This window comes from Diabrotica virgifera, chromosome 2 (assembly GCF_917563875.1).
Source record: "Diabrotica virgifera virgifera chromosome 2, PGI_DIABVI_V3a".
In the NCBI taxonomy this organism is placed as follows: Eukaryota; Metazoa; Arthropoda; class Insecta; order Coleoptera; family Chrysomelidae; genus Diabrotica; species Diabrotica virgifera.
Genome location: NC_065444.1, coordinates 15068767 through 15096480, shown reverse-complemented (window position 1 = coordinate 15096480; position 27714 = coordinate 15068767). Strand labels below are relative to the sequence as shown.

Below are 27714 nucleotides of genomic sequence, written 5' to 3'. Positions count from 1 at the left end.
GCTCGATGCGGCTCGAAACAGTTGAGGTTTTCTTAACACGGCTACAACCCTGGGTGTCTGCTTGGATGTTATCTCTCCATCGCATTCTGGGACGTCCGAGTGGTCTTTTGCCTGTAGGAATCTCCTCCCATACCAGTCTTACAAGTTTCTCGTTATGAAGTCTGTGCACGTGGCCTGTCCATCTTAGTCGCTGTGATTTAATTTCTTGGACAATATCGGTGTCATTGTAGAGTTCTTTTAATTCGAATTTGGCTCTGATCCTATACTGGTTTTAGTGTCGTGGTGAGGTCCGAAAATTTTTCTAAGTATTTTTCGTTCAAAACGTCTGAGCTTTTCTTCGTTTGATTTGGTCATGGTCCACGTTTCGCTCCCATATGTTAGTACAGGACTGACGATGGATTTATAGATTTTGATCTTGGAACTTCTTGTAATATTTTTTGATTTTATAAGCCTATCCAGTGCGAATAGACAGAGATTCACTGATTGGATTCTGTCTTTTATTTCTTCAGTAACATCGTTGTCAGCTGTGATTACGGCCCCCAGATACTTACAACGCTGCACTCTTTCGAAATTGAAGGTGTTGACCGTCACATTTTGTCCAATCCTGTCTCTTCGTGTCGTTCTATTTATACACATATATTTCGTCTTCTCTTCATTAATCCTCAGCCCTACTTCGCTTGTTGCTCCTTCCACCTTGTTGAAAATGGCTTTTGTGGATATGATGAAATCTCCAACGAGATCAATGACATTTGCGTATGCTAGTAATAACTTGGGACCTTGAACCGATAGCAGTTCTGTTTTTATTTCGGCCGACCTCATGGCTTTCTCTAATACAAGGTTAAAAATTAGTGGAGATAACGCATCACCCTGTTTAAGTCCACTGTTGATTTCGAAGCTGTCAGACAGTTTCTTATCTACACGTACTTTTGATATCCCACCCTCCATACAGACTTTAGTCATCCGAATGAGTTTCTTTGGTATTGAGAACTCCGCCACGGCTTCCCATACTTGGCTTCTTTCTACGCTATCATATGCCTGTCTATAGTCTATGAAGAGATTGTGTATGGGTCTGTTATACTCCCATCCCTTTTCTAGAAGCTGTCTCAGCGTGAATAGTTGATCTATTGTGGATCTGTTTGCCCTAAAACCGGCTTGATATTATTCTAGGACATTTTCAGCCTAAGGGGTTAGTCTACTAAGAATGATGTTTGAGAGGATTTTATATGCCGTGTTTAAGAGTGAAATTCCTCTGTAATTCGCGCATTTTGTTTTGTCTCCTTTTTTGTGGATGGGCACTATGATGTTTTCCTTCCATCTTGCTGGTATCCTTTCTTCTAACTATATCTGTGTTATTAATTGGTGGATTTGGCGATATAGTGTTTCTCTACCATATTTCAGAAATTCTGCTAGTATCTCGTCCGTACCCGGCGCTTTGTGATTTTTCAGCTTATTTAAGGCCTTTCGGGTTTCTTCAAAAGAGGGATTTTCGACGGGCATGTCTGCTGTTATATAGATCTCTTCTTTGTGCTGTTCTTCCTGTATGGTGTTTAGAAGGTCCCTGAAATATCCTTTCCATTCTTCTGTTAGTTCTTTATCGTCGATTATCATATGGCCTTGATTGTCTCTCAGTGTATGAATAGAATTGGTTCTATGTCCTCTTTTCTCAGTGGAGATTGCTTTATAGAATTCTCTGGAGCCTGGTTTGGGTCGGTCTCTCTCCATAGCTTCATATTTTTGTTGTTCATAGTTTCTTTTCTTTGTGCGTATCATTTTTCTTGTTTCTTTTCGGTAGTCGACGTATTCCTTTTTACTTTTGTCTGTTTGTAGTTGTATCCATGTCTTCCTTAGTGTTTGTCTTTTTTCCAGCTGTTTCCTACATTCATCGTTATACCATGTTTTTTCCCTCTTCTGCCTACTCCTACCAAAGATCTTGTCAGTTGTCTTGGTTATTATTTCGGCAGTCGTTGTAAACTGTTTCAGAGTTCAAGGTTTGTTCAAGTTGTTCTATATATTTTTGATGTTTCTCTGTGTTCTGCATTTCGTCCATGTTCCATTGTGGTTCACTGTTGTTTTGGTGAATTTGTGGCTAGATATTCTGGATTTGACTTTTGCTCTGACTAAGTAATAATCTGTGTCTCCGTCTATTCCTCGTTTCTTAATTCCTCGTTTTTTAATAGTGGTGTCTGTAAACATTCACGCTTTCTCTCCGTACAATAAGATAGAGAAAACATAACATCTCAAATGTCTCATTTTTGTATCTAGGGATACATCAAACATAGTTAAAAAATATCATCACGAATAGATAATAATTTACCAAAAATAAAAAAAAAACATCAATATATTCCGGATTTTTCATTTTTCATATAATTTAAAAGTGTAATATAAGATCATGGATTATTATTAGTATACTTACCAAACCGTTAGTGGAATTAGGTTTAGTTCCTACATCGGGAATTTCAAGTGCATATGCAGTCACGTTGGGATTATAACCTGTTATTCCATAGTCTGGAAACACTATTATCACAGCTCCCTCTTTCTAAAACAGCCATTTAAATTTTTTGATTAAATTAATTACAAATGGAATCACCTGGATAATATTGGACAATTAAACAGAAATATTTGAGCCGTAAGCGTTAAAGAAGCGCAAATCTTTCTATCTTTTGGTAGGGGAGCCCAAGCAGGGATTTTGCGCGTTATTCGAGTGAAATGGGCTATTCGGTGTAGGTATCTGCTCGTTTGGGGTAGATTAAAAGGATGGCTAAATATTATGCCGTTTAATCAAGCGAAGAAAAATTATGACAATCAAATTCAATCTCACAGCGTCGGCTAAGGTTTTTGTTTTTCATTGAGCGTTGCCATGGGACTAAAGCCCCGTTCGCTCAGCATGTAGGGACAACGCATTAACCATCGAGCGCGTCAGAAAATAGCCATATAGATCAGCACACAGTCATAATTTGTAAAGATATATTGGTAATTTTAAACTATGACAGAAAAACGAAGACAGTTTGGTGTATTATTAAAAATTTTCCAATCTCAATTGTGTCAATATAAGAAAGAAAATAATTGTTTCGTTTTGATTCAATTCGAGTCTCTTGCCATCCTCTGACACCTGATGTTTCGGAATCTATTCCTTGTCAAAGAGGCTTTGCAAGAAGACTGAATTGGACCATAACGAAACGAAGAAGATGGTGCAAATATTAAAATATTTGCATCGGAGTATGGTTAGACCAGTGTTTTCCAACGTGGGGCCCACGCCCCACAGGGGGGCAATTTGATTGTTAAGGGAGGCAATTTGAATATGGTCGACCCGAGTTTAAATTTTGCGTCCCGGGCCATTTTAATGCAATAGTAGATTTCAGTGAAGGAGTGAAGATATTCATCACTAAAACTGGAATAAATCTTACTGTAAGAGAGAATTTAATAAAACCGTCAATATCAGCATATCCTAAAATGGTTCTTGAAAAAGATGACAAAGATGTAAAAGTTTGTTGGTCAGTAATAATACTGTTAGTAGAAGAATAGACGAAATAGGTGAAGATATTGAAAAACAATTTGTTGAAAATCTGAAAACAAGAAATTTCTCAGGCAAATGGATGAATCAACTTTGAGAGATAGTGAGGGAGTATTGATAACTTACATCTTGTGCTGCAGACGGTGCTCCTAATTTGATATGCAAAAAAATGCCTGCTTAAAATTGATGAAAGATGCGAATCCAGAAATGATTCTTGTGAATTGTGTTATTCATAGGGAAAACTTGGTAGCTAAAACATCTCGCCTGATCTAAATGAAGTACTACATTCCGTAATAAAGTGTTTAAGTGTGTTAATGCTATTAAATCTAATGCTAAATGTGAGCGTATCTTTAAGCTATTTTGTGAAGAACAAGATGAAAACGTAGACTTTTACTAGTAAGATGATGGGATTCTATAGGGAACTGCTTGAAAATATTTATAGAACAGTTTGATACTGTTAACAATCGATGGTAAAGTATTTTTGTGAGTTATTTAGCCGAATTCTTTGAAGAACTAAATATATTTAATAAGCTAATACTTCTAGGAACAAATAAAACTTTTGTCGATGCAAAGCGAAGATATTTGGTTTTATTACCCATATTGAGATATGTCAGAAACATATTAACAACAAAAACTTTGAATAGTTTCATCGGCTCCAAAAATGTGAGGTAACTGAAAATGTGAAATATAAATATTTTCTGAATTAAAACAAAATTATTTTTTCAACGTGGATGATGCAGCCAATGTTAATGATTTGTCTGATATATCAAATATGCAGTATTAAGAAGAACTCAAAGAATTGCAAAATGATCAGTCAGTTAAAAACTTTATTTAATATAAAAGGAGCGATGGCATGGATTTCTGATGAAATAGAAATTAAATATCCAAATTCAACCAAATCTACAAGAACACTAGTGGTAACCTCTCCATCTTCATATTTACCTAACCAACCGCGTGAGAGGTCAAACCAACTCCTTAGGTCTTTCAACCACGAGTTCTGGCGTCTTTCTGCTGATCTTTTGCCCTCTACTTGACCTTCAAATACGAGTTGGAGTAATTCATATCTTTCACCTCTCAACAATTGACCCAAATATTTTATTTTCCTCTCTTTGATTATTCTTAGTAACTCGTTTTGTTTACTCATGCACTAAAGTACCCCATTTTTAGTAACTTTTTGTAAACATGGAATTCTCAGCATACTTTTGCTGTTTCAGAGTCCAGTATCCAACTTTCACAGCCATGCTTCACAACACTTTTGATTATTCAGATTCTGAGCTCCAGACTAAGGTCTATTGTTGTCAAAAAATGTTTTCATGTTTATGAGTGTTTTCCTCGCTTGTTCGATTCTTGATAGGATTTCTTTTTTGGGATACACTGACTATTGACATTTGCTCCCAAATATATATGTATGTTACATAAGGGGGATAAGAATTTAACAAAGGCTAAGGTGGGGCATGGCACAAAAAAGGTTGGGAAACACTGGGTTAGACTGTCTTCTAACGGGGAACGATGAAATGAGTGAAAAATAATTTAATCACTCATTTCATCGTTCCCCGTTAGAGGACAGTCTAACCATACTCCGGTGCAAATATTTTAATATCTGCACCATCTTCTTCGTTTCGTTATGGTCCAATTCAGTCTTCTTGCAAAGCCTCTTTGACAAGGAATAGATTCCGAAACATCAGGTGTCAGAGGATGGCAAGAGACTCGAATTGAATCAAAACGAAACGATTTTTTTTTCTTGACATACCATACTCTGCATTAGAGTATAGAGTCATATAACAGATTACTTGATTCGTGGTCGAAATTATTTTTCACTCATTTTAATGTTCAATATAAGTTTGTTTATATTACCTTGGCTTGTTCTACAAATGAACGATATTGATTAGTATTAGTTTCCATTGTAGTATTTGGATTAGCTGATTCTGCTGGCTGATATTCCACCACAGCTGCTCTATAGTCCTAAAACATTAAAAAGCAATATGATCAGTAAATAAATTATAATTAAATAAATAATAATGAACGAAATAATATAATCAGTTGGCCCCCTAGTTAAACTAACAAGAAATTTTTTCGATAAAACCCAGCCAAATCACGAACTATATTCAAATGCGTTCAAAACAAAGAAAGAAACTAGACAGAGCTGCATACTATCACCATTATTATACAACATACATTCTGAATATATTTATAATGAGGAAAGTACTAGATCAATGAGAAGGAGGAATCACTATAGGAAGCAGAAAAATGAAAAATCAGCAACCTGTGATACGCGGATGAGACACTTATACTACACAGGCTTGCAGCCAGTGGAGACAGCTAACTAAAAATATTTAGTGTCACCACCCCTTACAAAGGCTCAAGGAATGAGGAGGAGGGGAAGGAGGTCCGGACAAATAATCCCCGGACAAATAATCTCGGACAAAAAATCCCCACAAAAAATCCCGGACAAACAATCCCCACAAATTTTTTTGGACAAAATATCCCCACAAAAAATCCCGGACAAAAAATCCCCAAGAAATATTTGCTGCCGAATAGTTCTCTAAAAGTTTTCCCGAAATTTTACTTACTTACTTACTTAATCAGTAGACCCATTTGTACCTTTCGGTGTTGGGCCATTTATAATACAATTCATTAAATTACAATATTTTACAATCTTCTGAATTGTCCTAGCTATTAACGAACTTTCTCCATTCCTTCCTATTGAATGCCATATGTGTTGCTTCCTGCCAAGTCTTACCCTTACTCTGCAGTATCTGCGAAATGTCACTGTTCCATTCTTTAATGGGTCTTCCTCTTCTATTCTTCCCTATTGGTTTGGCGTCCCACACTCTTTTTACTTGTCTATTATTGTCCATCCGGGTTAGATGTCCGAACCATGCCAATTTTTTCTCCTTGATTGAGGTTTGATTTTGAGTCTTTCTCTTATTTCTTCATTTCTGATTCTATCAGTTCTTTTTACTCCGATCGTTCTTTTGAGGTATTTCATCACTGCTGCCTGAATTCTGCTCTGATGTCTTTTGTTTAATATCCAATTTTCTGCTCCATATGTCTCCGTAGGTCTATATATTTTTCCCCATTCTTCTTCTATTGTTTCTGTTATTTCATGTTCATTGTCCATCTCTTTCTCTAGCCCTTCTGTGTATCTTATTTTCGTTGTTTCTTCCCTTAGTTTATAAATTTTTATTATTTCTTTGTGTTTTCTGTTTATGTTCTCATTTCTTTTTATTTCTTTTCTTTTGCTTTTGAATGTGGTTTCTAGTAGATAGTGATCACTACCAATTTCATAACTCCTTTTCACCCTTACGTCTCTTATCCAGTTCTTCTCTGTTTTTTGCAATATAGTACAGTCTATAATTGATTGTTCGTCTCTTGATTTTACTTCTCTTGTGATCTTGTGTATCCTTTTATGTTGGAAGTGTGTGTTCATAATCTCCAGGTTATTGTCTAGACAGAATTCAAGTAGTAATTTTCCATTTTTGTTTATTTTTTCCTCCCCATAAGGTCCTATGACATTGTTCCATTTTTCTGCTTCTTTTCCCACTCTACTGTTCATGTCTCCTGTGATCACAATTTTCTCTGTACAATAATTTATCACTTCTTGTAATTTGTCCCAGAACTCATTCTTTTCGTTATTTGTTGCGTCTTCATCTGGTCCATAGCATATGATTAGGTTTGTATTGGTTTCCTCTGTATCCATATATATGTCTACTCTTAGTATACGTTCGTTGTAATATATCCAGTTTTTTACTTTGTTGATACTGTCCATCTTAATCATGCACGCTACTCCTGCCTGAGCTCTCTTCGTTTCTTTCACTCCACTGTATATTAGTATCATTCCGTTTTCTAATATTATTGATCCTCTTCCTTTTTTCTTTGTCTCTGTTATAGCTACTATCTCAATGTTCTTATCTCTAATTTCTTCCCCCAGTTCTATTTCCTTCCCATTTATACCTCTTACATTCCATGATTCCATTTTCAAAATTGTTCTGTCCTTTTCTGTGTTTAAGTTGTACTTCAATTTGTTTTTTCTTCCGTTTGTGTTATTATCTTTAAATCTGCTCATGTCGCTGTTCTGTGCCTGTTTTGTTTCTCGGTCCGTCATTGTGTTTTCTTCAGCTAGTTTTTTGAACAAGTTGGTTCTGTATTGTATGTTACTTTTTCTATTTGGCTTGTTTTTTTGGTTCCATTTCCACTTAATGCCTTCAATAACTATGAAACCATATCCAATTTTTGTCCTTTTTCCATTAGTCTTTTCATCTGCTGCTATCTTCCTAAGATTTCTTTGTATTTCTATCTCTTTTAATGTTAGGTCACATTCTATATATACTCTATGTTGCTTATAGTTCATTAGTTTACCCTTGCCTTTCAGTATTTTCATTTTATCTTCGAATTTTTTAAATTCCATAACACACATTGTTTCATTTATCTTTTGTACCCTATTTATTTCTGATTTTACTCCCATTTTTGTTTCTATGAAATTCTCTAGTTGCTCTGCTTCTATTGTGTCTATTGGTAAGCCTCTCATTATTAGGTTATTTTTCTTCTTTTCTTTTAAAAATTAAAAAAAAACGAAATTTTAACAAAATTCAAATTACAATTCCATGCTGAAAACTTCAAATTTTACATGACAAAAGAGTGTGAATTTTTTCAAAAATCGTGGAAGATATGGGGAATGAGCTAAGGCCCCGTTTTCATGACAGGCGCTTAATGCGCGTTTTGATAACGCGCGATTACAACTACATATATTTTACCGAAGACCGTTCACATCATAACGCGCATTTTAGGTCATTAAGACGCGCGTTGACATGTGAACGGTCTCAAGTAAAATGTATGTACAGTCCATCTAATTTACTTACCGTTGCACGTCATTATCTACGCCAAAGATCTAAGTTGACATAGTTGCCAAAGTATAAAAAAAATTCTGAATCCATTTTAAATCAAATAGATCACATAATTATTGTAAACGTGGATTATCCAACAAAACAAATTAATATTCAATGTAAATAAGTAAAAACTTAAGAAATAGAGAACAAGAATTAAGTTATAATCTTTTAAGATTTGCAGTGCAATCGTTTTTGCACTGCATTGTTAATAATTAAAAAACGGCTACGAACTTTTGGCAGAAGCCGGTAGGTTTCTTTGTATATGTCTACAATAACAACTAAAAAAGTCGTCAGATACCTCGATTATTCCAAGTCGTGACAAAATTAGGTGAAATTTATATTTTATAGTAGAGGATCTTTTTATAGTAAAGTAAATAATAAAAACAGTAGATAGATATAATAAAACAGATACTTATAGTAAAGAATATAAACAAATATGAAGTGTCATCACCGCAACTGTCAAATAAATGTTACCAATTTATTCTAAAATGTCACCTTCGTTCGATTACAGGTACAGTGTGTTCCGAACAAATGTGTTTCATAAAAACGCTTTATAATCCATTTATACAAATTAAATGCAACATATTATTGAGTATTTCTTTAGGTTAACATTAATAGAAATCTTAAAATATTATTTCTACGCGTATATAATAAAATATGTCTAGTGGCTGTAATTCCAGTGGACTCGGCAAAGTGATTCTAAAAAAGAACACACCTACCGCCTAAATATTTCGTGTTGGTATCATGCGAGGTCACAGGCTATGACGCGGATGACGTGCAACGGTTAGTAAATTAGACGAAGTATAGTTGTAATCGCGCGTTTTCAAAATGAGCGATAAGCGCCTGTCATGAAAACGGGGCCTTAGCTCATTCCCCATATTTTCAACGATTTTTGAAAAAACTCGCACTTTTTTGTCACGTATAATTTAAAGTTTTCAGCATGGAATTGGAATTCGAAATTTATTAAAATTTCAGGAAAACTTTTAGAAAACTATTTAACAGCAAATAGTTCTTGGGGATTTTTTTTCCGGGATTTTTTGTGGGGATATTTTGTCCAAAAAATTTGTGGGGATTATTTATCCGGGATTTTTTGTGGGGATTTTTTGTCCGAGGATTATTTGTCCGGGGATTTTTTGTCCGGGGATTTTTTGTCCAGGGATAATTTGTGGGGATTTTTTGTTCGGGATTATTTGTCTGGGGATTATTTGTCCTAGCTTCGGAGGAAGAGGTTATGGTTATAGAATGTTGTTCTCTATTTATTGAAGGGACAACCAATGTCTGTACAAGTCAAAAGCCTCTTCATAGATCTATAGGTTAAAAAGTAATTTGCAGTATGTATGCATTGTAACGAAAAAGGTTATTTTGGAGCTACCACGTATAGCAGTTCCAACTCTTCAGCGCGTTTTCGAAGCGTAGGTGCTTGGCAAGGGGCAAGTAGTTCCAGATAGGAAGATTAGCCTGCACGATGAACTAGAGATGGGCGGAGCATTCCAGATAATTCTTTAAAACTCATATTTATGTAAATGAGAAGCGATATTGTTAGTTTAGAGTTAATTAATAAGATAATTTCGAACTGTAAACTTCTAAATAAAATAGTCTTATATAAATTCAAATCGTTAGTTTTATTTAAAGGACGTTACAATATTAGTTATGTAGGTATAGTATACCCTACATAATTATACTATGAACAAATTTTATCAAAGTATTTTTAAGTTTATCTATTTCAAATATAATATATCATTATTGATTTTATTTCTCACTGTTTATCAATAAGTACACAATGAGTGTTATTTGCACAGATAAGTTTTTTAAAAGTATGTGTAGGTACATGATATTATAGTCAAGTGTAATGTTACATAAAATGATTGTGTTAGCAATTGCTATAGCAAATTGTACACAGCGTAGAGTGTATCCCGGTTATATAGCTATGCCCACCTGGGGTAAAAATGGTAGCCCCCTACAGAGTACAGCAAAAAATAGATATATAAGTGATGAGCGCGTTAATAACGCAAAAGATGGAAAACATATTAAGTTGTGAGATAAAAAGAGATGAAACTAGTAGAGGTGGGAAATTTAGGGATAGAAACCTATAAATTTACATTCTATTGATTCTTTCTCACCTTTTGACTTATCAGAGGAGTATGCCAACTAACACTGTCACTGTCACAGTGGTAGTTGCCAAACTCGTCCAATACGTCTAAAGGTGGGAAACAATCAATATAATAAATGTAAATGTATAGGTTTATATCGCCCTCGCCTATCGCTAATTTATATATTATAAATTTCACACCTCTATTAATTTCATCTCTTTTCATCTCACAACTTAATATATTTTCCATCTTTTGCGCTAATTTGCCGGTTATTACTGCGCTCACCACTAGATGAATTAAAGATGTAGGTACACGCAAATAGAAATCAACCCTAAATAGATTTTTCTGGCTTATTGGAGTTCATACTAGAGAGTTGTTTCCTCTGGCAAACATAATCTTATAGTAATGGTCCTGCAAAAAGGGTGCGCTGCTCCTGTAGTAATCCTGTTTCAAATTAGTTTTATGCATTCTAATTTGTCAGCAACTTACTGATGATTTTTCGCAATTTTGTGGCTAAAAGTATGCCCTCCGGCCACTTAGCTCTATTTTCGCGCTATATAGCGGTTATCATGGTGTTTAAGACAAGCAGAACCACAAATTCAAAAGCAAAAAGGCGTGATGTTACCTTAACTCGCTTGAAACCTGCAGCTATATGTGTAACTATTTCAGTTAAAACGACAGCAAGAGATTTTGTGCCGAAGGACTTAGCAGGAGAAAGTTACGGGATCCCGAGTTATCCAGACAGTACAATAGTCCAGGGTAATAAGCTAGAAATAGACCATGTTCGGGACACTCAAAGATCCAGGTAGCTGACTACTTTTTTAGTTATTGTAGACCTATAGGAATAAAACCTACCTGTTTCCTGCTTAGAGTTCGCGTCCGTTTTTTAATTATTAACAATTTAGTGCAAAAATAGCGGTTTTTTCGATTTTTTGCACCCCATTCAAAAGATAAATAGTTGACATAAAATTACAAAATTTAATTTTTTAGAACATTAAAAAACCTTCAAAATGCCGATTTTTGAAATTTAAAAAGTTAATTTGTTGCTACGCAAACTGCAAAATAAATGAAAATCGTTATTTGTTAATAACTTTTACTAAAACTATCCATTAATTAGTTTAAGAGTTATTCTAATTGTTTATCCCAGAGACCTTTATTTTGCAATAACATAAGACAGAAAATAATGAAGATAGGGCAGTTCTGCGTATTCCAAATGAAAGTAGAAAACTGATGCTATCAAAATGTACTAAAAAAAGATAAAACAAATTATCTAATATGTAGTCACAAATCCTAATGCCGTGAAATTTTGTAGTTTATAAACATTTAGAATAACTTTAAAAATATTGTCCGTAGAAAAAATCATTTTACATATTAGAAAAGCTGGTATTTTACACGAATTTTTAAAAATGTAGTTCAATTGATGACTAGTCTTGGTAAGTGAAGGGGAGCTGGGAGCCGACAAATGCACGAGTTCAAAAACTAAAAAAGGCAAAAAAAAACAGTCTGGCAGGATGTAGAATAACATTTTTGGATGTTGTTTTATGTGCTATTAGATTGAAAACTTAGTTTTTTGATAGCAGATGCCGCTAGGTATCCCTGCCATTTCGTTCGTTGCAATCCGTGACTGCACGCCGGGGTTTGTCCTAGTTGGGTCAGAGAGAGCAGCATATGTGCCTCCTGATGAGAGACTAATAAGTTTCGAAACCGGTAGAGGTGCTTGCTGCACTCTATGATTAAACTGGAATAATGATGCGGCTGTAGTTTCGAGTTGCAACGAAATTGAAAATGGTTATTCATTTTTGATAAAAAAGACAACTTAAAACTACTATCATTTTCTATATCTCGGGATCTACTGAATATATTATTTTGATCGTTCTTTTTTTAGTTTGTATGTAATTTTTCTGTACATTACAAATATGTAATTTGTCTAGACATTTATTAATTAATAAACAGTCTAATTTGTTTAAACAACTTTTGAAAAAATAATTTTTTCCCAAAAATCCATGATTTTAATCATACTGTCGTTATTAATCATAGAAAAAGTTAAAGTATACATACTTTAATAAATAAATTATCTTCAATAAATAATTATCTAATAAAAATTATTTATTTATTAAAGTTTACTTTAACTTTTCCTATGATCATTAATGATACTATGATTAAAAAAATACATTTTTGTATATAATTGTTTAAACAAATTAGACTGTTTATTAATTACTAAATTTATAAAAAAATTGTATATTTGTAATGTAAGTAGAAATTACATACAAATTAAAAAAAGAAGACGAAAATCCATTGAGTTGATCCGGAGATCCAGAAAATTATATTCGTTTGAAATTGCTTTTTCGGTATTTTAACTCAGTGGATTTGTAGGTTCTCCCTAGTATCGTTTGAACTACATTTTTGAAAAATCGTAGAGGGTGCTGTAAAGGTACAATGTTTGTGCAAATTTTTTAAGAAAAAACACAAATCCCAGTCTTTAAAATGGCATTAATGAGATTCTTTAATTATTATAAACAAATTAGCTGTGAATTAAAAAAACATATGGCTAACTATGTCCCAAATGAACCCAGGCTAAATGTTTTTATTTGAAAATTCGTGTTAAAATACTATCTTTTCGAATATATAAAAAGATTGCTTCTACGGACAACATTTTTAAAGTTATTCTAAATGTCTATAAACTAAAAAATTTCCAAAATTTGGCATTAGGATTTTTAACTATATTAATTATTTTTGAAGTTATACTTCTTTACCGGCGATAGAGGGTGATTTTTTATATGTTGAAACCTATCAGCCCCGCGCTTGCGCATTATAACTTTGTTCTGATTGGATGTTCAAATGACATGTCAAAAATTATCCGATATGGCAGCTGTAGGACAGCTGTGGTTTGGAGGTAAAGGTAAAGGTAAACAAATGTATAATATATTAGTTTTATTGTTGTGAGGACAGAAACAAAAAGTTTATAATATTGTAGTGACTTTTAAATAGTTTTTAAAAGCAACAGGTACGTAATAATTGTTAATGTATCATGGGTATAAACCTACCTATTTGATCTGCCAAAATACATAGTATGTAATACTTTTATTTATATAATTTGATTACCATCAAACTTTCTATCAATATTCACCTAATATATTGTTTTCTTACTCTAGTTTTGTTGTATTTTTTCAATTCTAAGTCATTTCAATTCAAAATTAAAATAATTTGATCAATTTTCAAAATATCAAAATATCACAAGTTTAATCCGTTTAGTTAGTCGATCTTCGTAAATAATGACACATAGTGTCCGTGGCTAAGCGTTGAAGGCGAATGAATTCCAATACCAACCGCGCTTATCAGCGCTGGTTCGAGTCCCAATAGAAACTTTCTTTTTTGTTTTTTTTAATACATTTTATGATTGTAAGTATATTTATTATATAATTTTATTTTCAGAAAATACGTATTTAGTTAAAAAAAAATGTCGACAATTAATGTTCAGACATCATTTGTGGCTTGTTTAATGTGTTTGTGTGTGTTTTATTCTTTTATTATTTTAATTTTTGGCACTCTTCTAATAAAAATGTTTGAGAAGTAGTAACTATAAATTAGTTTAATATTTAAACAAAATATAAATAAAAAGTATATTAATTTCGTTTAAATCATATAATAGAAGTATAACTTCTTACGTGCGTACAAAGTACACACACATTCTTTTTTTTATCTTTTTTTAATACATTTTGATACTATCACTCTTCTACTTTCATTTGGCATACTCAGAATTGCCATATCTTCATTATTTTCTGTCTTATCTTATTGCAAAATAAGATATCTCTGTTTATCTCTGGGATAAACAAATAATAACTCTTAAACTAATTAATGGATCGGTCTCAAATTTTGAAGGTTTGTTAAGTACGCCAATACCCAACTTTGGGCGAAGCAATAAAGTTCTAAGGTAGTTTTAGTAAAAGTTAATAACAAATAACGATTTTCACTTATTTTGCAGTTTGCGTAGCAATAAATTAACTTTTTAACTTTCAAAAATCGGCATTTTGAAGGTTTTTCAATGTTCTAAAAAACTGAATTTTTGTAATTTTATGTCAACTATTTAGCTTTTGGAGTGCAAAAAATCGAAAAAATCGCGATTTTTGCACTAAATTGTTAATAATTAAAAAACGGACGCGAACTCTAGGCAGGAAACAGGTGGGTTTTCTTCCTATAGGTCTACAATAACTAAAAAAGTAGTCAGCTATCTGGATCTTTGAGTGTGTCGAGAAAATCCTTATTACTCTGGACTACAATATTGATCAAGTAAATTGGTGCCTTGAACACCAAAACTTGATTGGAAATTGGCAAAGTGTGCTATTTTCAAACAAAAGTAGGATATGTAAAATCAGATGATTATTATCGAATTCGTGTACTTAGAAGTCGAGGAAGACAAGCAAGAATAAAAACTGCCAGATCTGTTCACAGATATAAAAGAAGAAGTGAAATGTCCAAATGAATAATGAATGCTCTTAGTAAAACAAATTTCATTTTGTTTCGGTTTTTATAAAAGCAATACCTATTTTATTAAGAAGAAAGAACAATCATAGATGCCATCGAAAGACAACATCTAGTATGATGCAATAGAATAGAATAGAAATATGCTTTATTGTCACGAAAAATTGTACAATTTTATCGACAAAGCTTATAAAAAGTCAAGAAAACAAAACAATAACAATCAAATTTACTAAAATTACGTAAATCGTCAATATTTTTACAATAATAATAATAATGATGTTAAACAGAAATAATCAATTGCAAAATTTAAATAAATTGCAAATGCATAGTCTACCTAGTAATTAATAAGTTTAAAAGTTAAGCTGCTACATGTGACACCCAAATATAGACAAAGAAAAATAATAAAAATACTATTTGTGCAAAGGGTACTGTAATTTCTTAGTTATTGACTAAGCACATCTTCTACTGAATAATATGGTCTTTCAGATAGGTAGGCTTTTGTCAGTTTACGGAATTTGGGGAAGGATGCTGCAGATTTAAGTTGTAGAGGGAGATGGTTGTAAAGTTTTTTTGCGGAATATAATATAGATTTCTTTACTAACTCCGAGGACGGGGTTGGCAAATAGACGTTAAACGTAGAATTTCTCGTGAAGTAGTCATGGTTAGGTCTTGGTGGAAAGACATGTAGATGTTTACGAATTAAGCAAACAGTTTCTAAAATATACAAAGATGGAAGAGTTAAAATTCCGTGATCTTTAAAGTAACTTCTGCACTGTGTTGTTCTTCTGAGGCCCAACAGATATCTTATTGCTCTTTTTTGTAATTTGAAAATAACATCGAACTGGGCAGCTGTACCAGATCCCCAAAAAGGAAGACCATAACGAAGATGCGACTCGAACAAAGAAAAATATGTTATTTTGGAAGATTCTAGATTGAGTTCATTCGAAACAGATCTTATAGCATAGCAAGCTGAAGATAGTTTCTTTCTTAACAAATCGATATGGAGGGACCATTTAAGGTTGCTGTCTAAGAAAATACCAAGAAATTTTACAGAATCGACGGTACTGATCTGGCTGTTATTAAAAGGTAAGGGTTGAAGAGCTCCTTTATAAGACAATGCTACTGTTTTATCTACGTTAAATGAGAGTAAATTAGAGTCAGACCAGGTTTTTATTGTAAGTAGATCAGAAGTTATAGTAGCATGAAGAGTTGCAATGTTTGAGTTGATCAAAGTGATACTGGTATCATCAGCAAAAAGAAAGATTTTTCCATCGATTTTTAAACTAGTGATGCCATTAATAAAGATAAGGAAAAGTAGAGGACCCAATACTGAACCTTGAGGTACCCCACATACAATGTTTTTGAGACTAGAGTCTGTATCATTTGCTCTAAGCAGTTGTTTCCTATCATCCAAGTAAGATTGGAACCAATCTGAAGAAATACCTCGAATTCCGTAGAAATTTAGTATTTTTAACAAAATGTTGTGATTTACATAATCAAAAGCTTTGGCGTAGTCACAAAAAACGGTGGCAGTGTGAAGATTATTGTTCAGTGCTTGATAAACCTCATGTAGTACAGAAAACATGGCATCAGTGGTGCATTTATTATTTAAAAAGCCGAACTGATTTTGTGATAAAATGTTGTTTTTAACTAGAAAGGACATAAGTCGGGCTTTTATGAGTCTCTCAATAATTTTGGAGAGTATCGGTAGTAGTGCAATAGGTTTATAATTACAGGAATTAGATATTTCACCACGCTTATGAAGAGGAATAATGGCTGTCTTCAGGCACTTTTTAAATTTACCTTTCTCAAAAAAATCATTAATTAGTGAGATGAGGACTTCTAACACATTTTCTGGGAGATTAGAAAAAAATTTTATCGATAGACCATCAGTAGGTACTACAGGAAGATTTGCTTTTGATACTATCGATTGTTTGGATCAGTTCAGATTTATCGACTGGTTTTATAAAGAATGAATTCGAGACTTTTCTTGAATTAGGGAGATAGGAAAAGGGATCTTGTTGTGGCAAAATAGTTGATGTAATATTTTTACTCACATTAACAAAGTATTCATTTAGATTTTCAGGGTCTGGAAGGGAAAATGTTTGAGCAGTGTGGGTTTTATTTCGAAGATCGTTTATTATGGACCAAGTTTCTTTTGCAACACTTTTTGAGCTTCCCAGACCGTTATGGTAGTAGTATATTTTAGCTGATTTTATAAGTTTAAGATAGGTTGCCCTGTACTTGGTGATATATTCAGTGATAGAGACGTTGGTAGTAAATTTTTTGATATAGAGAAGATAACGCATATTCTTGAAAGATATTCGGATACCTTTAGTAATCCAGGGTAAAGTTCAGGGTTCAGGGTAAAGTAAAGTCCAGGGTCCAGTATACGGATACGTACGACGAATGGAGGACAGAAGAATCCCAAAACAAGTGTTAGAATGGAGCCCCACAGAAAAACGAAAACGAGGAAGACCAGTGACTAGTAACCACATGGATAAAGGGCATTTGAAAGGAGATGTCGCGTCGGAAAGAAATTTAAGAGCAGAAGACTGCCACAATAGAAAGGAGTGGCGATTAGGGACGGTACAACGCTATAAAACAGGTTTCAATATCCTGTGGTTAAAGGAACTACTTAACAAATGATACAATAGCTAAGACATAACACTGAACTTTAAAAAATACTCACCCCTACACATATTTGAGAGATGGAAATTACTATAAAAGTACACAAATATAAATTTGCTGAAGCCATGACTCGTGTCTTGGCAAAATCACACACTAAATTTAGATTAAGGTGTAACTATTGATATTATATAAACAGATACACCGTTTTCCGTTATCAGTAAGATATCAATTTAATCATCAGATAATTCCGAAAAGTATGCGTAACTTTTATTAGCAAGGATTCTGATAGGTCACATATTTTGTATGAATTTGGAGGGGAAAATTATTGAAAAATATAAAGGTCTTAGATTCCAAGGAAGGGTACTTAATTAAACGTTTTAGTTTCATAAGGCATTTTGAAAATGTTTATTATTTATTTACACAATTTATAAATTTAGTTATAAATAAATCAATCGTAACAAATCTCTCAGAAATGCCTTATCTATAAAAAGGGTTAGGAATTCTGGGAAAAATGTCCACTCTGCCCACAAATTCCATCCATTATCACATGATCGAAGGCACTAATCTGTAAGCACTAGGTGTATGGCTAGTGTGACCAACTAGTCCGAAAAATCCGGGACATGGCCCGAATTACGAAGTCGTGTCCCGGCGTCCTGGACAAGGCTTCCGGGCCATCCGAATTTTCAACGTTTTGGTAAAATTCTATTTTGAAATTTTGAATACGTTAGTTTTCTAAAGGCGCATTTAAATCAAAGCGAACACGAACGAACGAACGAAGGAACGAATTCGTAGGTGTTCGCTTGGTCATTCGTTCGCTACAAAGTAGGGCCATTTACATTGATGCGAACGTTCGCATTCGTTGATGATCGGGAGTGCATATTGCCCGCAGATGTTTTTAAGATGGGACAGTGCCAGTCACACATTGTGTTTAAGTTTATTTTCGTGTTTCTTGCTGGGTAAATTTTAATACAATAATAGCGTAAAAAATAGCAGGTAGCAAGTATTATACGCTGTTTGAGGGAGCTTAGAAAATAACATAATAAAGAACCAGCTTTCTTAAAATTCTTCCTCGAAAAAGTTACTTGCTCTTGATATTATGACTATATTATGTTTAAATAATAAATTGTAAAATTGGTGTATCAAAATATATTTGCTTTTAATTAATTTTAGCAATTAATTTGATTTGGTTACCTCATTAGTGTTTCTGGGATGAAATTTATCCAATAAAAACATTAGGCTTTTAAAAGCAAACCACTTCAAACCCTCTTTTTGTCTTTCTCGTCTAAATGATGCCAAAAGCTAATTCATTTTTTTAGTTCAGAGACATCACAACCCATTCCTATAGAAATGTTAAAACAAGCATCAGTTTTTCTGTTTATTATTTTATAAAGCTTCGATTTTGGGTTTCATAGGCATATTCCATATTGCAAAATTATGTTTTCACAACTACACAATAAACAACCCTCTCAAACTAATGTTTGTAAATAAATTAAATCAGTACTTCTAGACGAATTCGTTCGCTACCGTCTATCCACTGTCCACATTGAACAACGATTTCCTTTGATGATTCGCTCACTTACCGACATCGGTTGGAACATGTGCGAATGCGAACGAATTCGTTCGGTCGTGCTCAATTCGCTGTACAAATACAATAAAGTTAACGAACGAATTCGTTCGTTCGTTCGTGTTCGCTTTGATTTAAATGCGCCTTAAGAATTCACATCAAGCTGAATTGGTGGGACGAAAAAAAGTCGACAGTTTCTAGAGTGTAATACTAATACCACATCCAAAACGCATGCATGTTATATCGTGGTATAGTTCTACGAAAACCAAAATGATTTAGTTTTTTTCGTTTCTGTATTTTAATTATCGTCTTCTGAAAAAAAAATGGCCCGATTTCCATTGAAAAGTCCCGGATTTCAGGTATTTTTTTCAGACTTGTCCCGGCTTCGACTGAATTGGAGTTGGTCACACTATGTATGGCGTACAATGGGTGTGCGTTATGTAGCACTTTTTCTTCTTTAAGTGCCGTCTCCTAATCAGAGGTTGACTATCATCATCACTATCTTTACTCTATGTACCGCTGCTCTGAAGAATTATATAGAACTGCATTTAAACCAGTCCCTTAAATTCTTCAGCCATGATACTTCTTCCTCTTCTTATCTTTTCCTGTATTATCAGTCTTAGCATTTAATACGCTGTCCCAAAATTACGTGTCCCAGATATTGTAACTTTTTTTATTTTTATTATGATTACTATTTCGTATTCTTTATTCATTTCTCGCAATACTTCCGTGTTCGTTTTCTTCTGTGCCCATGCTATTCTAAGCATCCTTCTGTAATATAACATTTCAAATGACTGTACCTTATTTATGTGTTCTTGCTTCGATGTCCAGCTTTCAAGTCGATATTGCAGTAGCGAAAACACGTAGGCCAGTGTAAGGAAAAAATATACCCTGTTCGTGACACTTCAACAGCCAGGGTACTGAAGCGTTTTTTCGACAGGTAATACCTATAAGAACAAATTGTTACTATTTTCTGCGTAGGATCTGACGGCCAGTTTTATTTATAAACAATTTAGTGTCAAAAAACGGCATTTTTTCCGTTTTTTTTTTCAAATCAATGGAAAACTGGGAAACTTATGGTTTTTTTAGTACAAACATCTTCGAGAGTATGAAAAAAGCTTTAAAATGGTGTATTAGAAAGTTTGATAAACTTACTCATTTATTGTTAATATATACAGTGAGCACGTAAAGGTTGGAATAAATTCATTTTATCGAGAATGAATGATTTTGGACAAAAATCCCGAAACAGGTCAATTTTTATTTTTAAATTACAACTTTTTGGCATATATATCATACTAGTGACGTCACCCATCTGGGCGTGATGACGTCATCGATAATTTTTTTAAATGAGAATAGGGGTCGTGTAATAGCTCATTTGAAAGGTAATTCAATTCTCCATTCAGTAATATTAACATTAGCATAATTATTTATACAGGGTGCCCAAAAATTTTTTTTTTTAATTAAATTTATTGACATAAAAAGAAGAATGTATGTATTTTATTTAGTTCAAAATACATTTTACTGCTCTCAGAAAAATAAAAAAAAATGTTTATTTGAAAAATAATCATTGCTTTTCGCTTAAATTAAATGTTCAAACTGTCACGAGGTTGGTGGGTGGCGGCTTTAATATTGAATTTAAGCAAAAAACAATATTTATTTGCCAAATAAACATTTTTTCCTGTTTTCTGATAGCAGTAAAATGTATTTTAAATTAAATAAATTACGCACATTCTTCTTTTTATGTAAATAAATTTAATTTAAAAAAAAATTTGGACACACTGTATAAATAATTATGTTAATGTTTATATTATTGAATAAAGAATTGAATTACCTTTCAAATGAGCTATCACACGACCCCTATTCTTATTTAAAAAATCATCGATGACGCCATCACGCCCAGATGGGTGACGTCACTAGTATGATGTATATGCCAGTAAGTCGTAATTTTAACATAAAAATTTACCTGTTTTGGGATTTTTTTCCAAAATCGTCCATTCTCGAGAAAATGAATTTATTCCAACTTTTACGTGCTCACTGTATAATTGCGAAAACAGTTCGAAATTGCAAAAAAATTAATTTCGCAATAACTAATGTAAAAATTAGTGTACAGCTTTAAATATTGTGTCAAATGAGGGTCCTTTGGTGTTTAATATGTGATAAAAATTTCAAAGCGATTAATTCAATTGTTTAAATTTTATTCAAATTGTTTATACCAGAGAGCATTTTTTGCAATAACATAAGTCAGAAAAAATGATTTTAGAACCATTTTACAGGTGTCAAATGAAAGAGCATGAGCTGACTTTCAAAGTGGTTTAAAAAAGTGAATAAAAATGCATTTATTAGTAATAAATAATTATGCAAAAGTATCGTCAATTTTTCAATAAAAATTTTTTGAATAACTTTTTTCAAAAAAATCTATTTGTTTACCCTGTTTTAGGTGCACAACTACCAAGTAATGATATTTATATAATAATTGATAAAAAATTGTAATAAATGTATATAATTTATCATATAAAAAATAAAAAGTTTATAAGGAAAGATTGCCGATACTTTTGCATAAATATTTATTACCAATAAATGCATTTTTATACACTTTTTTTAAACCAAGTTGAAAAAATAGCTCATGCCCTTTAATTTGACATCTATGGAATGTGGTTCTAACATCATTTCTTCCTGACCTATGTTATTGCAAAAAAAATGCTCTCTGGGATAAACAATTTGAATAAAATTTAAACAATTGAATGAATCGCTTTGAAATGTTTATCACATATTAAGCACCAAAGAACCCTCATTTGGCCAAAATTTCAAAGTTGTACACTAATTTTTACTATAGTTATTGCAAAATTGATTTTTTCTACGGCCGTTCTAAAAGAGCCACTTTCACGCACGCATTTCGTTTCCAAAGGTTGCACTTTTAGCACGGCACCGGCGTGCGTAAAAGTAAATTTTCTCGCACGGCGTGCGGAAAAATAGAATACCTTCTAATATGGCATTATAATATACTATAAAACATGCAATAAACTAATATTTAGATATTTTTTACTAATTTATTTCAAATGTATCTTATTGTGTTCGTGTTTTAATGAAATTAACGCAATAATTCGATGAAATAAATTTATTTTGAGATAATATTTAAAAGTCAAATCAGTAGACAATTACAATTTATTAATTTATTCAGTTAATTAATATATTTTTTCACTACCTATCTATTCAGTGATTATAATAATTTATACACTATACAATAAAAACTAATACTTAATCGAGAAAAGAGGAAAACTTATAAAATTATTTTTTAATAATATATTGTTACTATGGAACGCTTGGTTAAATTTTGAACATATTCAACAACAAAATACTTAAATCACAGAATATACCCTGGTGTATTCTGTGCTTGGATCATCCATAAATAATAAACGATAAATAACTTTTGATTAATCTGACGTCTTAAATCAATTATTTATCAAATACACTATCAATATTATTTAATAAACAACTCAAAATATACCTGAAGCTGTGTCAAATATTTAAAATGGTCACTGTCTTGTGAGCACACTTTGTTCGACTGAGTGCGTTGTATGATAAAGCTAGCGAATGTTCGATTTGGAAAATATCACCACGGACATGTTCATTTTTTTCGAATCCTGAAAAAACTATACCCTATTCCACGAACATACGCCTGTTTTGGATTACTTCGACAACGAATATTTTACTGTGCAAAATAAGAAGAACGAAAGTAAATTGCAAATTACATTGTTGTTTATTGGAATAATTATTAGCGCCATTTACTTTCGTACTTCTTATGTGGCACAGTAAAATATTCATTGTCGAAGTAATCCAAAACAGGCGTATGTTCGTGGAATGGCCCATAATAAATATTTTTGAAAATTTTAATGTTCATTTTTTTCGAATCCTGAAAAAACTAATATTTTTAAAAATTTTAAACGCAGAATGAAAGACCAAATTATTACCGAGGGCCTAAAGTCCATTAGAATAAATAAAAAGTTTCTTTTGAAAGTGATATTTGAAATTAAAAATCACACTAAATTTTCACTTTTTTTCACCCCTGTAACTTATTAAAATAAACATCATAGAAGTTTTCAGGCACTTTCGACCCTCGGTAATAATGTAATATTTCATTCTGCGTTTATTTTTTCAAAAATACCTATGAGTTTTCTCAGGATTCGAAAAAAATTAATCCCATTTAAGAAGCATTGGAGCCGAAAGTTTGCGCCTATCCCCTTAAGGAAAATAAAACAAAACCTAATATTTATTTTAAAATTGTTTATTGTTATGCAAGAAACATAAAAAAAATTCAATATCCCAGTTCCATTAAATCTCGTAAATTGTTTATATTTGTCTTAGGCTCAGCATCATCTGATGGTCCAGATACGTCATTGTACAATCTCTTGTTGCACCATAACCTTAGCGAGAGGTAATAAATAACTTCTGCCAATGTAAGGAGAGAAAATCCTGTAAAAAGACCTAGAAGACCTCCGAAATTTGAAATAAAATCAAATATACCATACAATTCATTTTTTTCGTGCGACAGAAACTGCTCTGATTTAAAGAAAATCTTTAAAGATGAGAAGTGCCTGAAAGAAAATATAATTGATAAAAACGATATGAACAAAACAATGAAATAACTTTCTGACATCATAATAGTTATTTATGAATTAAGAGCGAAAAGTGATACATTATTGCTTGAGAGTAAGAATAAGAGTTACTACTCGAAAGCAATAATGTCACTTTGCGCTTGTAATGCATACACACAACATTTTTTCTACAATCACATACTAAAATGAAACTACATATTTTTAAATCATTAACTTTATTGTTACTATTTTATATCTGTCATTATAATGTCATAAAGTCATAACAATAACTTTTATATCTTTCAGTTTGGATGTTCAATGTGTTTGTATAGGGCTTTTCATCGATTGTCATTTGTTTCGAGCTTCTGTCAAATTTCGTATAATCCGTGTATAATATTAATATACACGAATTATACAACATATGATAGAAGCTCGAAACAAATTACTGTGAATGAAAAGCCCTATTGTATGGTTGTACGGTTGCTACGGACGACGAGCGTAAAATCAAACTTTACCGCACTAGAGCGATAAAGTGACGGGACACAGTAAACGTCAACTTTTCGTTGCCATTGACAAGCCAAAAAGTCTTATTTATCAAGTGTAGAAAAATATACATTATGTTTCTATCTACTCTATCTGAAAAGTCCAAATTATCCTCTGCTGAGCGTAGACCTCCATAAGTTATTGTCACGCCTCTCTATCGTGTGCTCTTTTAAGACGTCAGTATAATTTTTCTATGGTCAATCAGGCACGTAGCCAGGAAATGTGCTTGAGGGGGGTCCAAACACAACTCAAATTTTTTGTCCGATTGGGCGGTAAGGTATTAAAAAAATTTTAGATCCATATGAAAAATTTGAAAAAAACTATTTTAACCGTAGAATACTAATACTCTTAAAATATACGACGCCAAATTATTTTCTGCTTAATTTCTGAGCAACGGAAAATCCTAAGAACTTGGGTTCCAGAGTTCTTTAGTACTAGTGTAACCTTGGTGTAGAAACGTCAGTTAAATTTTGTGTCAATTAGGTACACTGTCGTAAATATTACGACGCACTAGTATTAACGATAGTAACATAAGCCGTCTATGTACAAGCAGAAAGATTGCTAGGCTTTACGATTCATTCTCCAAATATATGATTGATGCCAGTCCCTATCTTGGCAAAAACTTCGATACCGGAGGATTACCTCTTACAAATGTTTATGTGAAGGAATTGACAAAATCGGTCCATGGTAGCAACCGTAATATTACCATGCATACGATACTGTGTGTGTTTTTAAGGGATAATAAACATAAGTACTATCAATCATATGTGGTATATTTCCATAATTCTCGCAAAACTAACAGGAAGCCAATTTTCCACTCTCAGTTTATGTTTTATTTGGACAAAAGCCTTGCTGAGTCATAGATGCGTAAAAGATTAACCATATTAAAGTTACGGCGCAATATTCGACAGGATATAAACGAAATCCTAAATAGACAATCAGTTTCTCAACCGAATAATCCTATCAAAAGAAAACGGACAGTATGCTACGATGCTACTTATGCCCTAGCCGTCTAAGAATAATGACAACAAACTTTTGTGTACAGTGTAAACGAGCAATCTGCGGACAAATATTTCTAAATTTAAAATATTTTTTCTACAACCGTGTTAAAAATGCAATTTTTAGCACTCCATACGAGCGTTAAAAATGCTTTAAAATTTTTAAGGCACTGCAGTTCGTATTGACCGTATAGACAATTTTGATGTAATGTCAAAAAAATATAAAAATGGAATGTCAGTCAAGTTCAAGTAAAAAAGTTTTTGTAGATATTGTCCTGTAATTACGTTTGTAGAAAAAATATTGTATGATATGCGTGTTAAAAAGTACATTTTTAAGGCACTCATGTGAATTGCAGAACTCGCTTCACTCATTCTGCAAACTTTCACATGCGTGCCTTAAACGTGTACTTTTAACACTTATATCATAAATAACTATTAACCATGTAAAACTTACATTTTTTTAAAAAATTCAAATTACTTTTACTAAGTGCAAGATAGAATGTACGGAATCGGAATGTAGAACGGAATCCTATATTTTGGTCCAAGAGCTGTAAGACATTTTTGAGTAGGTATTTTAGGCAACCTGAAAATTTTTCAGGTGACTCTTCCATGTAAGCCTAATACAAAAATGCCGGTCTGGCTGGAGGGCAGCGGTTATTTTCCCCAAAAATCCCCCCCAAAATTAGACAAAAGGGTAAAAATTGTTATTACAAAAAATATCATTGACGTGACTTAAAAGTAAATTTAAATATTCAAATATAAAGAAAATAAACAGGCCAGGCGATTTGAGGGCGATTTTAACTCTGCAAGATACTTGCATGGGCGCCCCAGGATTATTTTCAGGGGATGCATCTGAACTTCAGAAGATTTCATATGAATCTGTACATACTATTAACGAGTATAAAAGACACAACTATACATGCATAACTATGTACATTCCTTCCGGATAGGGAGGTGCAATTGTTATTTTGACAGGGTATTTTTTAATATTAAAAATAAACATTCTAAAAAAGACCGTTTTTTTGGTGAAATTTTCCAACTGCCAGGTGATCAAACAAATTACGCGTGTATATAAATGAAAAGTGCTATAGGTAAGCAGCAGTGTGAGAAAGAGCGTATACCGATAGCTGTTTGCATCCTCTGTTGTAGCTGAGCGAGTCCGTTCGCTCGAGAAAAATCACGTGACCTGGCGATATCCATGTTGTTGTTCCTTGAAACGTTAGAGTATTTATTATAATATATTATAGTTTTTAAGTAACTTTTTCTTAATTAAAGAAAAATAATACGTACTATAGAATAGATTTTGCAAATATGATAGAAAAAGACAAATTTATTATTATAAATATATAGGTAGAAAAGTATAAAACTATAAACTAAATTAATTCTGTGTCCGAATCTTGTACTTCTTCTTCAACCTCCTCAGCTGAGCTTAAATATTCATTCTCTTCTTCCTCGTCAGACTCCCCTCGAGACTCAGATTCCTCTTCTACATGATGTGTAAATAGTTGTAATATGTATTTAGAATTAATTAAAAATTATTTAGTGATTAACTAGTTGAGTTGCTACGTATTCTCTGTCCTTTTATACGGAGTCGAAGCCTGGACAATCACGGGCGCATCTGAAGAAAGACTTGCCGTTGTTGAGATGTGGAGTTATCGAATAATGTTACATATATCATAAACATACGTAACAAACACGGAAACATTAATAAAGATGAAAAAGACAAAAAAAATACTGAACACTATGAAGAAAAGAAACATGAGCTACTTTGGTCATACCTACACTAGGAAATAAAAAACGTAATGTGATTGGTTATATAAGGAAAAGTATTAAGCATTGGTAATTTTTCATTAATTCTAAATACATACTACAACTATTTACAGATCAGGTAGAAGAATCTGAGTCTCGAGGGGAGTCTGACGAAGGAGAAGAGAATGAATATTTATTTTAGCTCATTTTTCTTTCCTTCATAGTGTTGAGTATTTCTTTTGCTTTTTCATCTTTCTTAATGTTTCCGTATTTGTTAAGTGTTGTGTCCATGATATTTTTTACATTATTCGATAACACCACATCTCAACAATGGTAAGTCTTTCTTCAGATGCGCCCGTGATTGTCCAGGCTTCGACTCCGTATAAAAGGACAGAGAATACGTAGCAACTCAATTAATTAATCACTGATTAATTTTTAATTAATTCTAAATACATATTACAACTATTTACAGATCATGTAGAAGAGCAATCTGAGTCTCGAGGGGAGTCTGACGAAGAAGAACAGAATGGAACATTTAAGCTCAGATGAGGAGTATGAAGAAGAAGTACAAGATTCGGACACCGAATTAATTTAGTTTATAGTTTTATATTTTCTACCTATATATTTATAATAATAAATTTGTCTTTTTCTATAATATTTCCAAAATTTAT

At 32.7% G+C, this 27714-nt stretch overlaps 2 protein-coding genes across 3 annotated transcripts in view; both read right to left on the bottom strand.

Annotated features, from left to right (window-relative positions):
- LOC114345651 (pantetheinase) overlaps window positions 1–17831 on the bottom strand; it is a 35054-nt gene extending 17223 nt beyond the window's left edge. Inside the window, exons 1-3 of the mRNA XM_028296450.2 lie at window positions 17659–17831; window positions 5366–5473; window positions 2414–2536 (exon numbers count right to left, since the gene is read on the bottom strand). Of these exons, the coding sequence (XP_028152251.1) occupies window positions 2414–2536; window positions 5366–5473; window positions 17659–17724 (297 nt within the window). The 5' untranslated portion in view covers window positions 17725–17831. The remainder of the gene's footprint in view (window positions 1–2413; window positions 2537–5365; window positions 5474–17658) is intronic.
- Window positions 17832–23427: 5596 nt separating this feature from the next.
- Window positions 23428–27714, bottom strand: part of LOC114345634 (pickpocket protein 28-like) — a 39679-nt gene continuing 35392 nt past the window's right edge. For both annotated transcript variants that reach the window (XM_028296441.2, XM_028296436.2), the window contains one exon: window positions 23428–23753. In XM_028296441.2, coding sequence (XP_028152242.2) covers window positions 23474–23753 — 280 coding nt within the window. In that variant the 3' untranslated portion in view covers window positions 23428–23473. The remainder of the gene's footprint in view (window positions 23754–27714) is intronic.